Source organism: Lipophrys pholis, assembly GCF_963383615.2.
Source record: "Lipophrys pholis genome assembly, chromosome: 15".
In the NCBI taxonomy this organism is placed as follows: domain Eukaryota; kingdom Metazoa; phylum Chordata; class Actinopteri; order Blenniiformes; family Blenniidae; genus Lipophrys; species Lipophrys pholis.
The window spans coordinates 25,394,634-25,419,946 of NC_137642.1; the positions used below are offsets into that span (position 1 = coordinate 25,394,634).

The 25,313-nt window shown below is 42.6% G+C and overlaps 1 protein-coding gene across 1 annotated transcript in view; it reads left to right on the plus strand.

Moving 5' to 3' along the window:
• The window catches only part of LOC308120496 (attractin-like protein 1), a gene marked incomplete at both ends in the record, with an annotated part of 279,677 nt that overhangs the window by 122,560 nt on the left and 131,804 nt on the right, over nucleotides 1-25,313 (plus strand). Inside the window, 4 exons of the mRNA XM_080481128.1 lie at nucleotides 285-337; nucleotides 14,108-14,202; nucleotides 14,532-14,610; nucleotides 16,676-16,833. Of these exons, the coding sequence (XP_080337254.1) occupies nucleotides 285-337; nucleotides 14,108-14,202; nucleotides 14,532-14,610; nucleotides 16,676-16,833 (385 nt within the window). The remainder of the gene's footprint in view (nucleotides 1-284; nucleotides 338-14,107; nucleotides 14,203-14,531; nucleotides 14,611-16,675; nucleotides 16,834-25,313) is intronic.

Here is a 25,313-nt window from a genome sequence, read left to right on the forward strand (position 1 = left end):
TGCATGTGTGAGTTCCTTCTGGGGGAAAAAAGACAGCAGCTCAGGTTGGACAGGGTCGTCAAGGGAAATCACCTCGCGGAGTCTCATGAAGACAAAACCTACCGCAGAAAGACCAGCTGACACACACACACACACACACACACACACACACACACACACACACACACACACACACTCATATTAACACAATGCTGCATGTTTAGAGAAAACCCAACCTCTGTCGAATGCTAATGTCATCTTTCCTTTCTTTCTCCTCTTCCTCCGTTTCTCCGACTTCGCTGCAGATGTGACTCAGAAAACCGTTACCTTGGCAACCCTCTCCGAGGAACCTGCTATTGTGAGTATCCCCAAACACCACGACTAAACACACACACACACACACACACACACACACACACACACACACACACACACACACACACACACACACACACACACACACACACACACACACACACACACACTATAAAAGGTATGTGTCGACAAGGATCCGTCAATTTCTTGCATCCCATTCATTGTCTATGTGGAACGCACAGCGTTTTGATTTCTCTTTATCACTCTGTGAAGTTAAACATATTAAAAAGTGTATTATCAGTTGAGCCTGTGCCAATATAACTTCGGTTTGAAGCCGTTCCGTCGTTCGTTCACATCCAGAAGCAGCCCGAGCGTCCGGACGCTGACAGACACACACAAGCTTCCCGAGACGCTTCGCCGTCAAGCGGCGGAATAAGTCCAGCGAGACGCTCGACGGTCTTAATCTACGGCGGAGCCGCTGAAATCGCTTCGGGTTAATGGCGGCGGAGCTGTCGGCGTCACGCGGCGGCGGCTCCGGCTAACAGTGGAGAAAAGTACGAGGGGATTATCCAGACACAATAAATCGTCTGTCTTCACCACAGAAAGAACATTTCGGGGCAAACATTTTTTTTTTTTATCTTCTATATTAAACTTTTTGTTGAGTTTGTATCCAAATATCTGGGATCTGAATGAGTTGGGAGGAAAATGTTTGAAGAAGAATCATCAACTCTGGTTTCTTGTGATTAACAGACATTTATTTTGTCGCTTGTTTTGTTTGTGCTCACAACACAACAAGGTCGTATTTGAGCTGCGATCGCAGTTACACATATGAACAGAAGACGTGTAAGACGTGATGATGCCATATTTTGGAATTTAGCCAAAAGTATTTGATTAATAATGAAACTAATTGTTATTTTTTTTATCATGAGTGAAGACGGTTAAGACAGTTAAGACAGCTGCAGAGCTGCGTCTCTCACCGTCTTCCTCACAAACCAAACCAGCAGTGAAGCAGTCGTCAGGTCTGTTACTATTTCACCAAAATGTTTTTATTTCTGATTTGTTGCTGCTTCTTCTTCTCATCATTAGTTCATTAATTTTTCTTGAGAACCTGGAACGTTCAAGCTTTGACTGGTTACCTTGTACTACCAGTCTTTAAAGCATATTTTATGAATTTAGAATCTTCATTACTGAAGATGAAAAAAAGTTATTACTATTTATTATATTATATTACTGTTTATTACTATTTAATATTACTACTATTACTACTGTTACTATTTATTACTATTTAATATTACTACTATTACTACTGTTACTATTTATTACGATTTACTATTACTACTATTACTATTATTACTATTCATTCCTACCAATGAATGTACTCATTAAAAATACATTTTAAATTTTTCATCCAATTACTTTTCATAATTTTCCCCTCAGAAATGAATTGGAGAAATAATAGGATAAGACATTCCCGTGAACACCCCCGCCCCTGGGTCTTTACATTATTATGACACCCCTAAATTACAAAGTTACTTTTATTAGTTACTTTCGATTTGCAGAAACTTGCAAAGCGACTCTGCTACTTCCTGTGAATGTGTCACAATGTCTTTTATTTTGAATATAATGCACTCAAACAGGAGTATGTCACACCGAATGAGTATAAATAAGTTTACTTCGACATATTCTACAGAAAGATAAATATACCCTCTGTTTCCAGGGTGTTTCGGAAACTTGTTTTTTTTTGTTTAAGAAAAGCTGTGATCCTGGTCAGGACTTTGTGTTTTTCACTGTTTCCAGATGCTCACAGCGTCACGTTGACTCAGCTCATTTGCAACAAATTGCTGGTTTTCTGTTTGAAGGGCAGACGAAGGAGGAATGCTGCAGACAAAACAGATGTTTTGTGGCTCGCGAGCAGCAATCCCACTTCCTCTCCCTCCCTCTCTCTCTCTCTCTCCCTCTCTCTCTCTGTGAATGGCCATCATCACTTCTTCTATTATAACACACTGGGGAAAAGCTCAAGTCCCGTCAATGTCAATAACCCTCTAGTTGGAGTGAGGCTATCATTGTTTCAGTTGTGGGAGGCTTGAGAGGATGCAGCAATCAGAAGAGTCGTGGAAACCAATTGCACCGGTCACGTTGAGAAAAAGAAACCATACAAAACATCTTTAATCGTGAGGCTGCTTCTGGTCTCTGAGGCGAATGGGGAACATAAGTGAAGATTCACGTTTTACTTTACCTCAGAACGGCGTTAATGCTCCTCTAAAGACGGGCAAATTGGAGCTTTAGCTCTGAATAATTCGCCCTTAAAAGAAAATATGCCGTTAAAGAAGCTATATTTGGTAATTTAATAGTTTCAGATGGTCCAGCAAGCATTTAGGGAAGTATTTTCCTTTAAAGGCCAGAAACATTTTATTTTTGCTGATAGCTTTAAGTGAGTCAGGAGTTTTCATCGGGGATGCACCGAGGCCACTTTTGACCCCGACAGAGTCAATTTCCCGTTTTTGACGGATTTTAAATTTAACCTTGATATTTCACTATTTAGTTTATATCGAATGTTTGGTGGTTTTTTTTGTTTTCTTTTGGTCAGCACAACCTCACCTGTGTGATTTTACAATTAGTTATTCATTTTTTACATTGTGGACGAGCACACTGCACCTAAATTAGCAATAAATAGATCAACAAATAAACGAGCGGGGGAAAAGTTATTTTCGTTTTTTTTTATATTGCGAGCCACAAACATGTGTAACGAAACATTTTCTCAACTTAGAAAGCATATCCAATTAGTTGGTTCCACAAACCAATACACACATTTATAAACAAAAACACATTTACTACTTATATACAACTTTACATGGTCCGCTGGTCAACTTTCTATTTTGACTACTTCTGATTTTACCTTAATATTTCAATATTTAAAGGTGTTTAACTTGAATACTGGGTGTGTTGTTGTTTTTTTGTTTCAGCACAGCCTCTCCAATGTGATTCTACCATTATATATTCATTTTGACGTATTTGTCTAGAGAAGACTGTCGACCGAGGGACCCAGCTTGCGGTGTGCCGTCACACACGCCGACTCGCTGTTAATGAGACTTTAATCATGTTTAGCATGTAGCATCGCTGGTGTGTGAGCTCCGAAACTCTTTAGCATGTAGCATGTAGCGCGGTGCGGCGCTACTGGATCCACGGAGCAGTTAAACTACTCATCGGTCGAACTCTTGATTTTCCAAATCTCACTGCAGATAGAGTTGCTGGCGTTGAACGAACTATCTTCCTCCTCCTCTTGATATTTTTGCCGAACATAATTTACAGTCCGTCTTTGTTTTCATCTTTCTGTTAATGGATGGGAACGTGCGTCTTGCTTATTTCTGGAATTAAAGCCACTAGATGGCGCCACTGCAATGCCCTTTCCCAGCACTGCAAGTGGCTTTAGATACGATATCTCCTTAAACGTGGACACAAACAAGCACAGGCAGTGTGGACGGACTGCATCTCCTCTATCACTGCGGCTGTTTAGTTTTTTTCCTCCGGACTCCATTATGCTCAGTCATAATTGTGACGTTATCTTTGCCGCCGTCTATAAAGCGGGGTTAGCCGTGTTTGCACGAGAGCGCTCAGACGTACACATGTAGAAAGGCACAGCGTGTCCTCTTCTGTGCGGCGTGTGTGTGTAAATTACAGATTTAAAAGCCACTTATTTCCTTTCACTTGGAGGGGAAAAAAAACGCCGCAATTGTGGCCGAGGTCAATATTAGCTTTAAATGTCATTGGAAGGGAAAAGCGGCTGATAAGAAAGAAAGCTTTGCCTCCGTCGTGTGAAAAAAAAAAAAAAATACGTGAGGGAAAACTCTCCCCGGTGTGAGTTTGTGGAGATTTGAAGCAGAAGTTTGGGGAGGAATCGGCGCCACCTGTGGATTTTCTATTGATGTGAAGAAATGGTGAAAAGCTGTGAGACGGCTGACGGTGCAGAGATTAGCTGGAATCCAAGGACTCAGTACTGGGAGAATTAGACATGTGAAAATCAAACACTTAAACTTCAGTGTCGGTGTTTATATTAGTGCATAAATGCAAAAAAAAAAAAAAAAAAGTTTATACATGCTCTCTAAAATTTCCTACATTTGATTAACCTCTTATTCTTTTGTTGGACACGGCTACCTCAGTATCACAAATATGATTCCATCCACCTTCTTTGCCGGGTTTTTGTCACATTCATTAATTATTGTTATCGTCCGTCTACTGAGCATGTGCAGAACAACTATTTACTGCGGCCGTGTTGCAGAATGCGCAGCATTTTAGAAAAGTTGCAGTTTTCCCCTCGTTGCCATGGAGACGGAGAATTCTCGGAAAGTTCCACCTTGGGGGTCGTTTTCAGAAGGTTTTCCCCGTTTCCATGGCGATGGAGAGTTTTCGAAATGTGCTGTTCTCTCCCGTTTCCTATGGAGACAAAGTCGGACAGATTTCAAAAACTTGCACTTTTCCCCGTTTCCATGGAGACTCAGCCGTTGTCGTGTGAACACGCCGCTACCAAATCGCTACCATTTCTTACTTTGTCGCGTAAATGGGGCCTTTAACAGAGCGATTGTGTTTCGTAACAATGAATTTGCTGAGAGTTGACAAATTTACATCAATCTGATGATTTACAGTAAAAGCGAAGGAAGGAAATAATTCTTTTATTACTTTTTTGGTCATTATTTTCCATGTAGTTTCAGTTAGTTTTGATAATCTACCAGTGATTCTTCAGTTTCATGTGTGATGGATCAGCTCTATACTTGACCACAAGGGGTCGTAGTAAATCATTCATACGTTCAGACGCACATAATATGCTCATTAAACTGATGTAATTGTACTTGACATGGGGATAACTTGTGACAATCATAACAAAACAAAACAAAAAAAAAGAGTAATATCAGAGAAACGATCCCGTCGCTGCATGACATAAGAGAGCAGCTCATGTCACAGAAAGCCGGTCTTTTCCATGCAGACGTCCGCAGCAGTCAGAAAAGGGTCTTGATGACATGTTTTCACGACGCTGATGAATGTGCGTGTCCGTCCATTGACAGTGGCGCTCCAGCGCCTCTCTCGGGGACGGAGCACAAAGAGCGACGCTCTGGTTCACTTAACGCTGTCATATTGAACCACCAGTCAATTGATGAAAAAGCAACTCCGCTGTTTAATGAGTTAACCCCCCCCCCCCCCCCCCCCCCCCCCCCCCAGTCAGGCACACATTTTACGAGCGGGCACCACCAGGACAACGCTTTAATGAACCGCTGTCATATTCCATCACAGTCAGCTACGAGGGACGTCTAATTAGAGGACGGCCACCCAGCGTCCCGCCGCTTTTCCACTGATAAGACCAGCAGTGGGTTGAATTACCAGCTAACACCAGACTGTCGGCGATGCTCGCCGCCCTCGGGCCTGCCGGGAAAGCTTAGTCAGGCTGAACAAAGGCGACTCGCAGTAGTCACTCGCGAGCTCACCATCACAATTAAAGGACAATTAGACGCCAAGAAGTGAGACCGAACACCGACGTCGTGTCTTAAAGGGGGGGGGGGGGGCTGATGGCGAGGCAGGATCGGAATTGTGTTTGCCGTGATTCCGATTTTTTATTTATTTTGTAATCCTCATGTTCGTAGAATGACATCAAAGACAAATGAAACATCAATTGGAGAAAGTTGTTAGCGGTTCAGAGCTCAGGGCGGCAGAGCAGCAGTCAACAGCAGTCCCGCCTCCAGGCCATTCATTAGGCCGCGATCGGGCGGCGGGCCAAGATGCCTTAATATTTGCTGACAGGCATTCCGTCTGGACTCCAATCCAATGAGGACTAATTGGTCCTATCAGGCCAAAAAAAAACAAAAAAAAAAACCTTTTTGGAATCCAGTTCTTGCCCATAACGGAATATTACATATTCTTACTTATTATTTGATCAGTGTGAGTGAGTTTCAGGCGTAGAATCTGTGGGATTTGGGTGAGAACACAGATAAAGTTTGCAGTGATAATATTTTACAGTCGTTCCTAACTTTCTTCACCTTGGAGCTCCAACGAGTCAGAGCCACAATCATAAAAGCAAGAAGACCCATCATTACAACACAATGAGAAGGTCCCCAGGCCTCTTATAAAAAACTAAATATTAACTAAGAAACTACATGTAAACGTCATCGTCTTTTTGTTTAAGACATAGGTTCTCAAAGTGCCGATGGTGACCCACAATGAATTACAGTTGATAGATTGACTCCAACTACGCATTGCTTTGAAAGGATGAATCTCTTTTTCGTGTTCTTTGGCAAAATCTATAGGCCAGGACTCGAGATAAGCTGTAATTTCCGGCGTGGCCTTTAGGGGCGCTGTGACTCAGCAAACACACCGAGCGCGCAGGAGAAGACACGGATGACGTCATCGTTTGCCGCAGATGTGCGTCTCTGAGCTGAGCCGACGTTTTACAATTCCCCCACGCTGGGTCCCGTGTTTAAGTAAGTTTTGACATATATTCTGAAATGGACGCAGGACTGTTATATCACCACATTTGACTGTAGAGGGCAGAAAACCCAATTTTGGATTGTGTGTGCATTATTATGTTTCTCACGGTTTTTTCAAGTTTTGCTTTATTTATTAAATAAAATGTATTTATTGCAGATTACTGAATAAAGACCAATAAATGTCAATCGTAGAGATGAATCCTGGTCATTAGAATTATTACAAGTTGGATTTTTCTGGTCCGTTTGTTCCATTTTATTTGTTCAGCGGCCCTCCAGTCCAATGTTGGGTTCCTGAATTAGCCCTCAGTTATCGAAACTTTGAGAACCCCTGGTTTAAGAGAACGCACCAGTTTGAGTTATACAATCTTTCGTCCTGAGGATATTGATCTTTCTAACGAATTGACCCATGATGGAGAACACGTCATAGCTCCAGAGCACCAAAAGCATCCTTACACTCACACATTTGCAGGTTTTTTTCTTTTTTTTGCCAGATATTTAAAATTTCATTGCCACTCGGCATCATGTGTACATTAGAAACACTGCAAATCAACCAGAAAAACAAAGAGACATTTCGAGGTAACAGATGTGGAGCGATTTGGCCTCCAGACAGGTGCCCGGTCGTTACGTTGAGGTCCATGAATCAGCCCTTGAAGCTACGTCAGAGCAGATTATTCCTGAGGGGACTGAAATAGACTCACTGTGTCCGTCTGTCTGTGGCACTCCACCAGCTGCAAGTATGAACCGATACACTGCAGGTTAATTAAACTGCTAATTAATACATAGCAGCATGTTTACTTTGTGTTACGCCGTAGAAGTGCATTATATTCCACACATTCAAAAGTCTGCAGGGGGAAAGACTTTTTATCGACTTTTTGCTTTTTGTAACTATCGTAATCGGCCGATTATAACCATTAGAGAATAATCGGTCAATTGGGTTACAGTTAGCACGACTCCTCTGCATCAGGCGGGATTTTGACCTTTTGTAAACTCCAGCATTTCTGCTGTTTCCATGTGTTGTGATATTTGCTTTAAACGGGACTTTTTTTTTTAAATAAAATTACAGAAACAATGCTTTTTATAGTCGATTATTCGTGTGTGAATTGGGACTAACAACTAGAACTACGCTCGGTAGAGCGCAGACCTTCGCCATCGCGAGCTGGCATCGCGAGCATGATAGCCGTTAGCTCAGGTCGATGCTGAATGAATGAATGAATTTATTTGGAGTTTCTATATGTGCATACAAAATAAAACATACAAATATATATTAATTATTTTGATGACATGTAAAAAAAAATGAGGATGACACAAAAAAGTCCTAAATAAGACTCATTTCCATTGTGGCCCTCACAAAAAAAGAAAGTAATTTTTTTTATAAATAATGATAAAAAAAACCATAAAAAATATGAAATAGTGACATTATAGTGAACAATTATGTGAAAAAGTTTTACCTATAGAAATCTTTTGCACAAAATGATCACAAATGTAATATATAGAGCACAACACAAGTTATCACAGACCGATTATTCCTAAAAAATTAAATGAGAAATATAAACTATGCATCACAATTAAGCTAAGAAATATTTGGGAATAATTAAGTACCTCTTGACTTGTTTTTTAAAAGCCTGTTTGTTGGTGTTGGCTAACCAGGTAGGTCAGGTAGTTACATCCCTGTGTGAAACACTGAGTAGGGAGCGTCTCCATGGCAACGGACGCTGATCTCCTCCATGAGGTGCCTCTCTCATCCGCGTTGTATGGGACATTTCTTTGCAGTTTTTGGGGATTTAATTGGAAACGGTTAGACGTTAACATCCAAAAGTCCAACTGCTTGGTCCTTGAATGATGACAAATCATCCCTGAAAATTTCATGCAATACGGGGGAGTAGTTTGTGCGAAAAGTTGGTAAAATACATACATACATACATACATACATACATACACGCACGCACGCACGCACACACACACACACACACACACACACACTAATAAATAAATACACGCAGACGAAAACGTAACCATTGTCTTTTAAATTGGAACACATTGGAAGAGTTCTTTAAATCCAAGTCCATGATGGTGTTTCATTCATTGTAGATCTTTTAAATCTTATTTACGAAGCAGGTCCTCTCATGACTTCCCCAGTTCTCTTCTCTTAAAGATGTTCTGACCCCATCGGATCCCAGTTTGTCTCTTACTTCCCCGTTTAATAACACACCAACTTTGTAGATGAAGTTCCGACGTGGAACTGTCAGACGTCTTCACTGCACCCGCGAGTTTTTACCTCCAGAGTGTTTTGAAGGCTTTCGCCACATTCAGCCCTTTTGACATGAGGCGTTTTCCATTTAGCTGCGTTCACAGACGATTGAGTGTCCGGGTCTTTTAAGGCGTTGCAACTACTCCTAAATGGACCCGTCCAACGTCACCCTTGAAAAGAAAAGGTATTGATTTCTGTGTCAGTTCGTGTGCTCAGAATCAGAAAACAGAGACGTCGCCGATCGAGTCGTCGGAGTTTCTAATGGTGGCGCCACCTCATACGTTAACTCCTGCTGACCTCGACCTTCAGGTCGGGGTCGGGTGTTGAGCCGAGTCCTCGCCGCCAACCTCGTGTTTACCCTGCTTAGTTTTCTGGCTGGGCGAGGTGACGGTGCGGAGTCTGGCTTCGCACTCTTGTCAGGAAGGTGTTGCAAATGGAAAATAATGAGTTGTTAACAAGCATTAAATGAAACCTCGGCGAGAGATTCTGACAAGCTGACACTGCGGGTGAGTTTCACGCTTGTTTTTTTGTTTTTTTGGGGGGATTTCCACTGCCGGAATATCAGATTATGTTCCGGGTGAGAGCTTCCTCCTCTGTCTACTCATTCCCTCCTGCTCGCCGCAGTGTTTTGTTTCATATAGACGGAATCAGCTTACATATTATGGTAATAAGATCACTCATCTGTGAACTTGAGAAATTGGCATGAACCGCTTCTATTTCCAGTTCTTCTGGGGGATCGTTAATACCGTTACTGATACCTTGATACAATTCAGCCGGAGTGAGAATTTGCACATGTCGGCGTGTAATTGAGGCTGCCTAAGTGAAACTGCTGTCAGATTTCTCAGATGGGATTTGTAATTAGCTGAGATGAACTTTTAAACCTGGCGGATGCTCTTGTTCCGAACAGCCTTGAAATCAAACACAGTGGAAACACACAGAGGGACTGCTTTAATTTGTTTAGAAGTGCGCGGATGTGTGTTGGAAAGCTTTTTTTTTTTTTTTTACTTTTTTTTTTTATATATACTTGCCGTGCTCTCATTTGCTTGGTTAACTGTGCTGGGAAACACACACCTGTTCGCACAAACAAACAAAAAAAAAAGAAAGAATAAAACCCCCCACAAGCTAAACGCATGCAGCCGTGCAGGACCATGTCGATGCATCGAGGGATAAATCTGCAGGCGCGCACAATCACACCCGAGTTTCTTTTCTTTTTTTTTCCTCCACAAAGTGCAGGAAAAAAAACAACAAAAAAAAACAGAACGCTCTGAAGTTGTACCGTCGACCCTTGTGGGATAAACAACCGCGAACGCAACAGTGCACGTCTGCCTGCGAGCGAGGGAGGGAGGGAGGGAGGAAAGAGAGAGAGAGATGTTAAGAAGAAAATATTGTCTTTGATCTGATGATATCTGCTGGTTCGGGCTAACTCGCCGCGAAAGGCTGAACAAAACGAGGGTGTTTGTCAAACATAATTTGCTTTCGTCTCGGTGACGCCCCGGGATCGCAAGGCTGAAAGGAAGGTGATTAACTAAACAACAACAACAGAGTGTTGCAGAGTCGCGCCCCCAACCCCCACCCCCCACCCCCCACCTAGCGCCCCCACCCCCACCCCCCCTGCCGTCGCCGCACGAGTCAGGAAGCGGCGATGGCGTCTGGCATCACCTGCGTGTATAAATCATCTCTCACTGTCTGCCGCAACTTCCACCGACGAGCCGCCGTGCCGTCGTGAGGCTTCATTAGTCGATCCTCATTAAGAAAATCCCTACAACGCGATTGATTAGGTGGAGCCAGAGAAGAGTAAACCTGCTTGCATTTATCCTCTTGCAATTTAAAAAAAAAAAAAAAAGCGATGTTTAGTTACCGAGTCGTGATGAGCGACATTTCCCAACCTTGGTTCCAATGAACAGATTTACACAAAGAATTAAAAGTGATGCCCGGCGACCCTCGGTTGTGTAAAACAACTTAACATCCAGGTTATAAAGCGTTTTCCTCACGACGACTGATTTAACGTCAGGTTACGATGGACACAGGATTCAAGGGAGTCGGATCTGGAGGAGTCGTTCCTTTCAAAGAGCCGATCAAAAGACTGACTCGTTATATTCGTTTATGTTTTAGAAGTCAACCAGGTCAGTTGTTTTTAACAAGGAAACAATCAGCTGTCGCAGTTTTAAGATGCGATTAAGAAATGGGAATTGATCAGATTTTTACAATCTCAGATTTTCGATTCCGGTTCCTTATCGGTTCCCATTTGGAAATGAAATCTGCAGTATTAAACATTATTTTCTCCTGAAATGGAACCAAACTTTGGCGTCCACTGGAATCAATAAGGGAATTTGCAAAATTGGCAAATGATTCCAAACCCAAGATACGATATGGATCAGAATTATTTAATCTCACACATCCCATCAATGTTCACTCTAATGGAGGGAACCATTCTGAAATATTGATTATAATTTGATTTGCCATCGTAAACGTTTCACAAGGTGTTTCCAAATCTCCATGTCCAGACTGTAAGATCACTATTTTGAATTTTCCCTTGACAAAAAACAAAAACACTTTGTGGCACAATAGAAACGACGCAGGCTTCAGAAAACTTCTGAGCTCTACTTTGCACGTCGCCCCCAGAAAAGTGAATCCAAGTGCTGCAACGTTTCTCTGAACTCTGGATCATTTTATGTTTTGGGGTTGTTGGTTTGATTACTAATACCCCCTCCCACCCTGATAAACCGGTAAACGGGCCGGTGAAACGACTGACCCGTTCGTCAACGTCACACCTCCGGTCCACGTTTGCCCTGAAAGGTCGTCATTGATTTTCTTAAATCAAAATTATACTATAATATTCTTCTTCTCCTGCTTCAGCGACATGACAAATTTGTCTCCTATTATTTCGAGCTGTGCCATTGCCCCGTAATCATGCTGCTTGGAATCTGATCTAATTGTTGTTTTGAGCTATATTTCATTACATTCTAGTAAGAAATGTCAGCGCACGGAGTAGCTGGAGTCTGACTGACGATTATAGATTAAATACTCAGTGTAGATTTTGATAGTATTGTCAAAAAAAAACCAACAAAACATTATAAAAAGTGAAGAAGTTTTGCCTGCGTTGACTGTTTAACCTGAACTGGCCTCACAAAATAAACCCAAAAACACGGTGGATTACCCCGAAGGGGCGAGCGCTCAGCAGTCACGCTGATTAACTGAGGAAATATCCTCTCGTGGCCGCGGCGCCGCGCTCCCGTCTCTCTCGGTGGCGCCGTCGTTGAGGGGGGTGGGGGGGGGGGGGGGGGCAAGGTCGCGGTTCCGTCCGTCGCTTCGCTCTCGCACCTGATTAAATCTCCTGTTTAGACTCGCTCACGTTCTATTGATCGGGCCTGAGGGACCGTCCGTCCACGGTGAAGACACTCTCAGTCATGTTCATGAAATACGTGTGTGTGTGTGTGTGTGTGTGTGTGTGTGTGTGTGTGTGTGTGTGTGTGTGTGTGTGTGTGTGTGTGTGTGTGTGTGTGTGTGTGTGTGTTTACATGCGTCCACACACACACCTCGCTCATCGTGTCATTGATTGAGATCTTTGATCAAAACTCCACCACTGTAGCCTGATTCATCTAAATGGATATCGACTCATGTTTTCACCCTCATCAGTCTGTCTGCGTTTGACGTCGATAAAATCAGCCGGATGGTTTTTCTTTTTTTTTTCAAAATCAGTCAAGTCAGCGACAGAAAAACAGCTAATAATCTCTATTCTTTTAACCAAAGTTAAACTTGTTTAATGTATATATAGAGAGAGAAGGGGGATATAATAATAAAGAGGAAAACTACATTTCAAAATACAGTATACTAGAACAACACTGAAAAGGATGAGCATTTTATAAAATTAAACAAAGCACCAATATGAACCAGTTTAAAAAGCTTTTTAAATCAGATATCATTAGTAAGTATAAGAAGGAAGAGCAGCAATTTTACCTAGGACAGCAATAATATATAATATGTATATAATGGAGAATTATATCAACTCAAATATTGCCACACTATATTTTGTATTTAAAATTGAATTGATGAAATTTGAATGGTATATTACTAATGTTAGTATTGGTGAATGTTCTTTTTTTCAAAATTATTATGTACATGTCATGTACATTCATGTGTATGTGAGTATATGTTTGTGTGTATGTATATATATATGTTTGATGTGCGTGTATAAACCGTATATATAAAACTTGTGTATATTATATATTGAATGTGTATTGTGAAAATGGTTATATCTATATATCGATCTCTATATCGATCTCTGTCTCGGTCTCTGTCTCGGTCTCGGTCTCGGTCTCGGTCTCGGTCTCGGTCTCGGTCTCGGTCTCTGTCTCTGTCTCTGTCTCTGTCTCTGTCTCTGTCTCGGTCTCGGTCTCGGTCTCGGTCTCGGTCTCGGTCTCGGTCTCTGTCTCTGTCTCTGTCTCTGTCTCTGTCTCTGTCTCTGTCTCTGTCTCTGTCTCTGTCTCTGTCTCGGTCTCGGTCTCGGTCTCGGTCTCGGTCTCGGTCTCTGTCTCTGTCTCTGTCTCTGTCTCTGTCTCTGTCTCTGTCTCTGTCTCGGTCTCGGTCTCGGTCTCGGTCTCGGTCTCGGTCTCGGTCTCGGTCTCGGTCTCTGTCTCTGTCTCTGTCTCTGTCTCTGTCTCTGTCTCTGTCTCGGTCTCGGTCTCGGTCTCGGTCTCGGTCTCGGTCTCGGTCTCGGTCTCTGTCTCTGTCTCTGTCTCTGTCTCTGTCTCGGTCTCGGTCTCGGTCTCGGTCTCGGTCTCGGTCTCGGTCTCGGTCTCGGTCTCGGTCTCGGTCTCTGTCTCTGTCTCTGTCTCTGTCTCTGTCTCTGTCTCTGTCTCTGTCTCTGTCTCGGTCTCGGTCTCGGTCTCTGTCTCTGTCTCTGTCTCTGTCTCTGTCTCTGTCTCTGTCTCGGTCTCGGTCTCGGTCTCGGTCTCGGTCTCGGTCTCGGTCTCTGTCTCTGTCTCTGTCTCTGTCTCTGTCTCTGTCTCTGTCTCGGTCTCGGTCTCGGTCTCGGTCTCGGTCTCGGTCTCGGTCTCGGTCTCGGTCTTTATTTGTGTCCCTCTCTGCTCTCCAGACAACCTGCTGATCGATTACCAGTTCACCTTCAGTCTGCTTCAGGAGGACGACCGGTACTACACCTCCATCAACTTCATGGCCACGCCTGAACAGGTGAGCGGTTCTTCCTGTCATCTTGAACAAACTAGAACTTCCCGCTGGGAGTTTCCCAAAACCAAAATCTAAAGCCAAACGAGAGGATCCAGACAGGAAATAAACAGCAGAGTTTCTGGACAGGAGCTGCAACAGACCGATAATATAACGATCAACTTAATTAATGGAAAAGGTCAAAAGTTTTTGGACCAACAGGACCCATGTGAAAGTTTTGAAAAGCTGGATAATTTGACCGCTTTTAAAACATGAAATGAAAAGTTTGATGTTTCCAAATGTGTCTGACCTTCCTGATGTTCCACAATCGTCTCTTCCCTCCTGGTTCCACGCAGGCCAACAAGAACCTGGACATGTCCATCAACGCCTCCAACAACTTCAACCTCAACATCACCTGGTCCTTAAGCTCCACAGGTACTGCGCTTCTGCTCCTCAACCCCAGCTACAAGTTACTGCTTTGGGAAAGTGGTGGAGTCGTACTCAAGTATAAACTTTTAATGTGTTGATTCTGGTGATCGAGCTGTAAGAATATACGATCGTGAACAAAGTGCTTACATGGCGGTGTCTACTAGAACTGCTTTCTGCTGCTACTTTATTTTGAAGCATCTCAGATAATCAGACTCCCTGTCGACGGCAGAAAAAACACAACTTTCCTGAAACGCTATTTAACTTCGTCTACTGTTTAACATTTAACGGATGTCTGCATATTCCTCATTGTTAACAGCGCCAACTAGTGGCCGGGGTTAGCGTCCTCGAAAGAAACGGTCGGCTCCTCGTCTCGCTCACGACAAAACACCAGAAGCTACTTTGGATTTTGGTGTTTTGGGGCATTTCATACGTTTTCCCCTCCTGATTTCAATTAAGATAAAAGCAGAGTGTTTTGTCACCGGTGGTGTCTTGGGGGGGGGGGGGGGGGGGGGGGGGGGCTCAGTTCGGTCCTGAGTATACGAATGATCGCACGCAGACTATTACCGGGTGTTTAATGGCCCCCGATAAAGCGTGAGGTGGAAATATTTTATTCACAGCGTTTGAGAAAGTCGTCCATTAACACAGAACTGCTGATAATGCTCCCGAGGTTTCTGAAATCCAGCCGCTTCGGCTCCCGCCGGAGATTTACTAGCGCGCTCTGAATCGCTGCCGAGGTGTCATGAAAATACTCCGGCGGTAATTTGCCTCCTCCAGATGAAAGGCGCGCCGTGGCATTTCAAACAAATTGAGACTGTTTTCACTCAAACCTGCTCGTCCGCCAATTTATTTTCCTTAATGTAGAATTATCTTCGTACGGAGGTTTCCGGCCTCGTGTGGAGTTTGGAAAAAATCTCCGTTTTGGTCATTCTATTAGAGTTTGATTACCACCCGGGATCTTATTTTTAAATATCTTGTTCTAATTTAATCATCTGTTGCATTTTGTCGTAATGTAAAATGTAGCCATGAATTAGGGCCCCGTGTACACGACAACGTTTTAAGTGAAAACGTATATTTTTTGCTCTTTCGTTTGAAGAAAAGTTTCACATTTACACGACAGCGTTTTGAAAATGATTTCCATTTACGTGGAAATGGCAGAAAAGCTGAAAACAAAGTAGTTTGATTGTAAGGCCACCAGAGGGTGCTGTTTGTTTGTTTTTGTCATAAAACCACAAACACATGCGCAGAGAATGATACGCTGTAGACATCGATCTACTTACTACAGCCGTGGGGTGCACGTGCACTAGCAGTGTTTTCGAAAAGTTGTATTTTCTCCCACTACCATGGCGATGTAGTAGGTTTTATTTGGAAAAGTTGCGTTTTCCGCTTTCCATGAAGTCTGTGTGCTTTCAGAAAGTTCACTTTCCCCCAGTTCCATGGAGTCAGAGGATTTTTGAAAAGTTGCGATATCCTCCATTGTCATGGAGAAACAGTCCAAGCTGTTTTTGAAAATTACCATGGAGTCGGAGTGTTTTCTTTAAAGTGCGATACCCTCTGTTTCCCCAGTTGGAGTGTTTTTTGAAAACTTGCGTATTTCCCTTTTACCCTGGCGGTGTGGTTGGAGCATTTCTGAAAAGTTGCATTATTCCCCGTTTCCATGGAGATGCAATCTGAGTTTTTTAGTTTTGTTTTGGGTTTTTTTCCCGAAAAGTTGCATTTCCACTGAGTTGGACCAATTTTTTAAAAAAATCCCCTCCGTTTCCATGGAGTTGGAGCATTTTTGAAAAGTTGTTTTCCACCATGGAAATGCAGTCGGAGCACTTTTGAAAAGTTAAGTTTTCCCCCGTTACCATGGCGATGCAGTCGGTGGATTTTCAAAAAGTTGTGTATGTTCTCCTGTTTCTACGTAGATGCAGGCAGAGTGGTATCAAAAGATTCCATTTTTCATTTTTTCCACGCAAGTGGAGCATTTTCAGATAGTTGCTTCCTATAGTTGCTTTTTTAATTCAAAGCCGTTTGTGTTGAATAAAAAAAGAAAGGCTTTATTTTGACTTTGTGTGTCTTCTCCGTGCAGCCGGCACCATCTCGGGGGAGGAGATGCCCATCATAGCCAAGACCAACATCAAGGAGCACCGAGACAGTTTCTCCTGTGAGAAGTTCGACTTCAGGCTCCACCACAACATCACTTTCTACGTTTACGTGTCCAATTTCAGCTGGCCCATCAAGATCCAGGTGAGAGGGGGCGGACGCACACCGCATGCTCACTTCAGCCCAGATTATCTGCCAAGTCTGACCTCCAGTCCATGACTGGGGCGCAAAGAGCGTCGTGAAAGTTCATTGAGCTGTCGGCGAAGTGTGGGTCAGTTTATTTACTGATTCGCTCATTAACTTCAGCTCAAATTACATCAGTTGGTGGGAAGAAGATGCTCTATAATCTGGATGTTAGTGGAGGACGATGCTCTATAATCTGGATGTTAGTGGAGGAAGATGCTCTATAATCTGGATATTAGTGGGTGAAGATGCCCTATAATATGAACGTTAGTGGAGGAAGATGCTCTATAATCTGGATGTTAGTGGAGGAGGATGCTCTATAATATCGATATTAGTGGGTGAAGATGCTCTTTAATCTGGATGCTAGGCGAGGACGATGCTCTATAATCTGGATGTTAGTGGAGGACGATGCTCTATAATCTGGATGTTAGTGGAGGAAGATGCTCTATAATCTGGATATTAGTGGGTGAAGATGCCCTATAATATGAACGTTAGTGGAGGAAGATGCTCTATAATCTGGATGTTAGTGGAGGAGGATGCTCTATAATATCGATATTAGTGGGTGAAGATGCTCTTTAATCTGGATGCTAGGCGAGGAAGATGCTCTATAATCTGGATGTTAGTGGAGGACGATGCTCTATAATCTGGATGTTAGTGGAGGAAGATGCTCTATAATCTGGATATTAGTGGGTGAAGATGCCCTATAATATGAACGTTAGTGGAGGAAGATGCTCTATAATCTGGATGTTAGTGGAGGAGGATGCTCTATAATATCGATATTAGTGGGTGAAGATGCTCTTTAATCTGGATGCTAGGCGAGGAAGATGCTCTATAATCTGGATGTTAGTGGCGGGAGATGCTCTATCATCTGTATGTTAGTGGAGGAAGACGCTCTATAATCTGGGTGTTAGTGGAGGAAGACGCTCTATAATCTGGATGTCAGATGAAGACGATGCTCTATAATCTGGATGTTAGTGTAGGACAAATGTTTCATTTTTACAGATAACAAACAGCTGCAATTTCTATACCTATCAAATCGTGGCATTAAAGTGCATTAAAAAAAAGCCTAAAGTTCAGTGTTGCTGACAAACAGATATTTACCATGCGTGAGTTCACTGCGGCCATAATCCCAGTTTGTTTCCCACAATCCCTGTGGGGCTGCTCTCTCTCGGTGTAATGGCTCCAGTGTGTGGCCGCCGAGGGAGAGGAGAGCTCTGCTTCTGGTTTAGGACGTCTGGTGATGGGAAGCAGATGAAACATGTGGTGCAACAGGTTTAGTCTTCACACACACACACACACACACACACACACACACACACACACACACACACACACACACACACACACACACACACACACACACACACACACACACACACACACACACACACACACACACACACACACACACACACACTGTTTGAATTTGTTAACAGGTCAATTTTCCTTTGAGAATAATAATAATGGAATGAAAACAAATCCCTCAAATATCAGATGGGATTGGGTTTAGTGGTTCTGTCCTGAGGGAATTTTTTCAAACTCGTGTAGGAATATTTAGTCAAACTCAAATGAAATAACGGAGGTTGAAGGTCAAACACCAACAACATGTCTGTGGTCATAACATAACAATTTGCCGCTCGTAAACAGAAATATGCTCCATTATTACTTATAAGAGAAAAGTAAGTAAAATATCAAAGGGTGAACTTCCCTGTGATGACGTAATGTTTGCTGGAAAAAAACACAAAATTTCGCATGATGACTCAGATTGGATTTCGTTTTTTTGCTCCTAAACTTACCATTAATTTAATGATACCGTATTGTTTGGACTATACGTTTTTTTTTTTTTTACTTTTCGCATGGTCAAAAAAAAACAACTAGTCTTTTACACCAGTGCAACTTATTTATATGTTTTCTTTCCTCTTCATTACACATTTTATTTGAACAGATGTGACTTGTACTTTTGCAACTTATACTCTGGAAAATAAGGTAATTTTGTTGGATACTTTTTGGCTGGATGCTTACATCTGTTTTTATTTTTACGTGTCTACTTACATATGCATCATTATACCTAATTTTACACGACGTTTCAAGTGAAAACGCATCATTTTTCCGTTTTCGGTTCAGAAAATTTTGCGAAATAGCAGCAGAGCTGAAAGTGGGTAACTTCTTACTCCATGTTGTGTTTAAGCCTCAATGAATAATGAAAGAAAAATATTGTTTTACTACACATACAGGACCCAGAAATGTAATGTTTTTATATATGCTCAATGTCAGCTGCAGGGATATTGTGATATTCTCCAAATGCAGTTGTACTATTATATATATATATTTCTTTTCTCTCTCTGCTGAAATGATGCAACGTTTCTTCCAGAGTTAAAGTCAACAGCCTCGGACTCGAGGCAAAAATCTGCATGTTTGCATGCAAAAGAAATTGTTGCAGCAACAGAACGAGCCCAGAGAGAGACACGCAGGCGCGTGGATGTGTGAGCGGTGGCGATTCACTGGAACATCAAGGTGGATTTTATGCCGTCCTCGCACTGAGACGGGATTTCTTCCTCCAGTGGTTGCAAAGCGGTGAAGATATTACACGTGACACCGATTCGTCCTGCTTGCCGGGGACTTGCGGCTCCCGCCATGAATCTCTTCCACGAGTAAATCAAGTGCGGTGTGCAATCGTGATCGCCATCGTCTCCACTTTTCAGGAGTTGTCTTTCTGCGAAAACATATAGCCCTGACAGCACGTTGAGCATAAACTATTCTGAAAAGTGTTTGGCAAATCCGCCATCACATTTAATGATCTGTGAGTTTTCCAGTGTCTCTCCATCAATTATGCAGCACCGGATTAAATCTCCAGGCGGCAGCCGCGCACACTAAATATTCACGCTCGGGCCTTATGATCCATTAAATTGAAGTAGACTTTTAGCTGGTGATATTTTAAGATGACTGTCATGCGGGGTCCGGGGCGTGCGCTGATGGATGGAGTCAGGAAGTGACAGAGTGGAGGAATTAGGCGAGAGCCCGGCTGGTTCACTGATGTTGAGACTGTTTTACAGGACAAACTGTCCAGTGGTGAGAAAATGGAGACTGAATTATTGATGGATTCACAGAGGAGGACGGCAGGTGTGGAGACATGAAGCTGATGGATGGATGATGGAGGTTTTGGATTGATAGATGGAATGGTGGAAGGTCGGATGGATGACTGGATGGATGGATGGATGGATGGATGACATGTTGGAAGGATGGATCATTCATGGGTGGATGTGTTGGATTAATGGGTTGGATGGATGGATGGATGGACATGTTGAATGAATTGATGGATGGACAGATCAATGGATGATGGAGTTTTTGATTGATAGATAGATTGGTGGAAGGACGAATGACGGATGAATGGAGGGAAGGACGGACGGATGAATGATAATGGATGGATGGATGGATGGGTGGATGGGTTTATTGATGGATAAGTGGGTTGCATGGATGGGTGGATGGATGGAGGGATGGGTGGATGGGTTTATTGATGGATAAGTGGGTTGCATGGATGGATGGATCATGGAGGTTTTGGGTTGATAGATAGATCGGTGGAAGGACAGACGGGCGGATGGATGGCCTGATGATCATTGAATGATATGTTGGATAAATGGGATGGATGGATGGACGGATGTGTTGGATTAATGGATTGCTAGATGGATGGACGGATGGATGGCTCTATGATAAATGAATGATATGTTGCATATATGGAATGGATGGATTGCTGGATGGATGGATGGATGGATGGATGGATGGATTGCTGGATGGATGGATGGATGGATGGATGGACAGATGCTAATTTACACTTCAATCACAGGTGATCTTCCACTATGCAAACATTCCATCATTCACTCTGGTGACGTCGACTCTGTCTCTTTAAAACTCGTCATCAATCCTGTTTTTAATTGGAAACCCAGTTAGTAACTCAATCCAATAAATTCTGTGTCGTCAAACTGGTTCTGACTGTATCAATGCTCAGACGGTCCTGCGCCTCGTCACGGCTCATTTGTCCATCGACCGCCCCCCTCACGTGCGTTTCCCATTAATGCTGCATTATCGGAGCTCCATAGATCTGCTGGTTGAAAGGTGATATGATAATAACCACACTGAGGCTTATCTCGCCGCCGTGCCGGACGGGCCGGCGTGTAACGCGAGACGCGCCCCGGCATCCGGTCCTCTGACCTTGGTGGCTTTCGACGCCAGCGCGGGGCGAGGATGAGAAATCGTCCCGAGGATTGAGAATGACCCGGCTGGATGTGTTTGATCTGACCGAGACCTGCAGACGCTCACTGTCCTGCAGGTCACGGCAGAAGGAAAGAACCGACGCTCCACAGCGCGAAGCGACAAATCTGTTGCTCTCGTCAAGCGCTCTACTTCCACAGCGAGGACGGGGACTGCTGGGACCCTTCATGGTGTCACTATTGTCTCCGAGGAATTCTACCCATGAAATGCAAACATGGCATACAATTTTCCTCTTTTAGAATACTTAGAAAAGAGTCAGGGACAAAATGGTTTTCAAAAATAAAAAACTCTCTCAACAACTTGTGGCTCTTAAGAAAAATATCAAGGAAACAAAAACGCAATACGCTGAATACAACTTGATTAGCGGCGGAGGAAAATGCTGAAGCTCCATCTTAACTAGAGCTACACTCGGTAGAGCGCAGACCTTCGCCAACGCCACATTTGTTTGCACAACCGAGTTAGCAGTGCCAGCATGATAGCCGTTAGCTCATATAGATGCTAACTAGGTAGGTCAGGTCGCTACATCACTGTGTGAAACACTGAGCAGGGAGCGTCTCCATGGCAACAGACGCTGATCTCCTTTGATCTCCTCCATGAGGTGCCTCTCTCATCCACTTTGTATGGGAAATTTTGGGGGGATTTATTTGGAAACGGTTAAACGTAAACGTCTCAAAGTCTCAGGGATTGGTCCTTGGATGATGACAAATCATTCCTGTAAATTTCATGTAATTCGGGTGAGTAGTTTTTGGGAAAAATTGGTAAAATACGTGTGTATAATCCGATAAATAAACACACACGCACACACAGTAATCTTAAATCAACGTCACTCCCCTTTTTTTCTTTCATTCCTCCACTTCCTGTGGGCGGGGCTAAGACATTCTACCTCCAACCAACAAGCATAAATTGACCAATTAAAGTTGGTTCGATATTCAGACAAACTTTTATCACAGTAAATTCTACATATATAGGAAATTTAAACATATATTCAAGTTGAATCGACTGTTGTGATAATATATAATATAATAATATCATATTATGACAATTAACTCAGTTCACCCAATTTTTATAGCAGCTTTAAAAATTGCCTCCTCTTTTCTGTGTGTCCTCTTTGCATCTGATTTTTTTTTTTTCTCAAGCGACATCAGAGCAAAACAAATGAATTATTAAAGGCTGGTGCGAGTTGAGCGTTCTATAGTGGGGGTGTCAGACACATTCATCCCAAATTCATCCTGATTGTGTTGGACTGGGAACATAGTGTCATAATAACCTTTAAATTTAAACTTTAAAGTTTATGTGATGAAAATGTTGATGATTTAACAAAACCAAACAATTACTGTGGAGAATGACTACAATCTCGACATAAATCCAATTTAATGAAACTTTATGGTGCAAAATACAGTGAAATGTCAAAAAAGAAAAAAAGATTATCCGATAGCTGTTGCATTATGGGTGTTTTTACAAATTCACTCTTACAGCATGGCTTTGAGGATGATGCTAGTTTGAATGAATTTCAGTTCATTTATTTGTTTATTTGAATGGGTCAGTGCGTTTTAATGTACAAGCCCTCTGCTCACGAGGTTCTGGTAAATATGCCAGATTTGGCACAAGGCTAATTCCTATTCGATGTCCCACATGAAACCATTCAAGGTTACAAACATGTTAAAACAATGTATGGAAACAAAGAAATAACTATCAAATAATCATTCTTAAAAATCTACCATTAAATGCAAATATTAAGGTAAAGTGCTTACTCAGCGGAGTCTGACATGGGTAAATTTAAAAACAATTTTTAAAGTGCATGATTGCAAGTTTGGTTGTTAATGAGCCGCCATGTCTTGAAAACCGACAAAGTTGGAGCTTTCTCGGCTAACCGGAGATGTAGTATTCCAGTTTGTGCAAACTTTCAAGAGATAAGGAGTTCTGAGAAAAAGATGATTTTCCAAAATTTGATTTCACAATCATCCCCGGTGGTATTAGTAAGACTATTTCTTGTTTTTTGATAAAATCCCCCTAAGGAATCTCAGCTTGGGCCTCAGTTTGAAATTTGTTTAAAAAAAAAAAATGTAATAATCAGATTGAGTTCTCGATCTACACCGGTGTCGCGGTCGACACTTTTTACCTCCCGGAGAGGATTTCCACCGTTCAGATCTGGGCTTTTATTGCATCCCGTGCTTTGGTTTCCATGTGCGTGCCGAAAGCACGCATTCAAAGATGAAACAGTGACTGTAAATAGCCTGAAGTTGTTTCTCTGTGTTTTCCCTGTGATGGGCTGTCGACCTGTCAGGAGTGTATTCTGCATCCGTTCATAGTCAACCGGGTCGACTTTCTGTCGTTTTGCACCCAATCAAATAGAACTGGAGCCACAAAACAAGTTTAACGTGTACAATGAGGTTAAAAAGTTGCATATATAGTTTTGATATATTATGGAGTCTCAATTACAGTTTTCAGCTGTTTTAGCTCCTGATTGAGAAATTTCACCCCTTTTTCTTTTTTTTGGGGGGGACATTTCAACACTATTTTAACTTTTCTTTAATGCTGTTTTGCACTCTTTTTCCCCCAATTTCAAATGTTTTTATTTTATTAATTGCAGTAATTTTAAGTTTTTTGAATTTCTGGTGATTGTATTTACTTGAAAAAAAGGCACAATAAACGATGAAAGAAAATAATAAAAGGGGAGGAGAGAATGATATTTATTCTATATATATTATTTGATAATGTAAAAATAAATATTCTTTCACTAAAATGGGAAAAATAAATGAAAAAATATATAGATTTATTTTGAAATATTTATAAGAATAAATGATGGATTAAATGGTGTCATGTTTATTTATGTGTAATTTATTGAAAGCTTCAGGGAGCCACTACAGAACAGCCACATGGCTCTACATATAAACCAGTACTTTATTAACACCAGCAGAGTCCCTAAATTAAGTGTTTTCAGTATTTTCTTCGGAGTCTCACTGATGCGGCCCTTCATCCGTGTGCAAGTGGGAAAGTCCGGCAGCCTGTGGTGACTCCTCATGTGACGTTATTATTTGTGGCAGTGGAACACCAACAGGGAAGCAGAGATTGGGTTCACGTGGTCGTCCATGTCAGGTCGTCCTCAGAGTCACACCAGACCGGAGTCTGTCGAAGGCAATAACTGTATCACGGCACGGGATCAATTACATCGGTGCAAACGCAATCAGAATGCTTTTTTATTTGTTTTTTTTAAATGTACATTTTCAGAAATGTCTTCACTTCGTAGCAGTTCAACCAAAAGAAACGCTCCTTTTTGAAGGCAGGAGTGCGTGAGCCTGCAAACTGACGTGACCTGTGAGTGTTTCCCCCGCGGCGTGCTGATGTCAGCCGGGAGTCGGGCGGCTGGTTTGCGAGGTGTTGGGATCGCTCATTCTGCCGGAACAGATGTTGATCGACTCTGTCACGCCGACCTTGCACCTTTAGTCCTCGCTCGCTCGCGTTCCAACAGCATGACACGACTTTTATACCGGGATGTTCCTGGATTCAGAGCACGTGGGGGGGGGGGGGGGGGGTCATCCCCGACATCGTTCATGTAGAAATCCAACAAGAGTAAAACCACTGGTCTAATTTCGATCATGAAGCCTTCATCCATCCATCCATCCATCCATCCACCCATCCATCCATCCATCCATCCATCCATCCATCCATCCATCCATCCATCCATCCGTCAGCTGTAGTGTTTCATTCCAGGGTTGGAAGTGTGTAACTGGTCACCAGTCATCCACACACTCATCGACGCCGAAGGACAAATTCTGACTCACTAACTTTATCTACGACACGTTTCGGGACTGTGGGAGGAGACGCCCACAAGCACTCACAGGGAGAACATGCATTCTCCACATAGAAAGGCTCCAAAGCTGTGATTACACAACACTGTGTTCGTTTCAGGAAAATCTTGCTTTTACACATTGTTTTAGAAAAACTATGTCCATTTTTACATGGAAAATTCTGGGAAAGGTGTAGTGAGCATGCCAGGCCACTAGTGGGTGCTGTTGGTTGTTTTTAACAATGGGAGAACGCAGACATTCTAGCGGACAGATGACCAAGTTGGGATTGTTATTACGGTGACTGTCAAAATAAGAGTGAGAGTTATGACTTTTCACTTGAAAACCTTGTCATATGAACTTTAACCGTGATAATTGAAAGTTAGTATT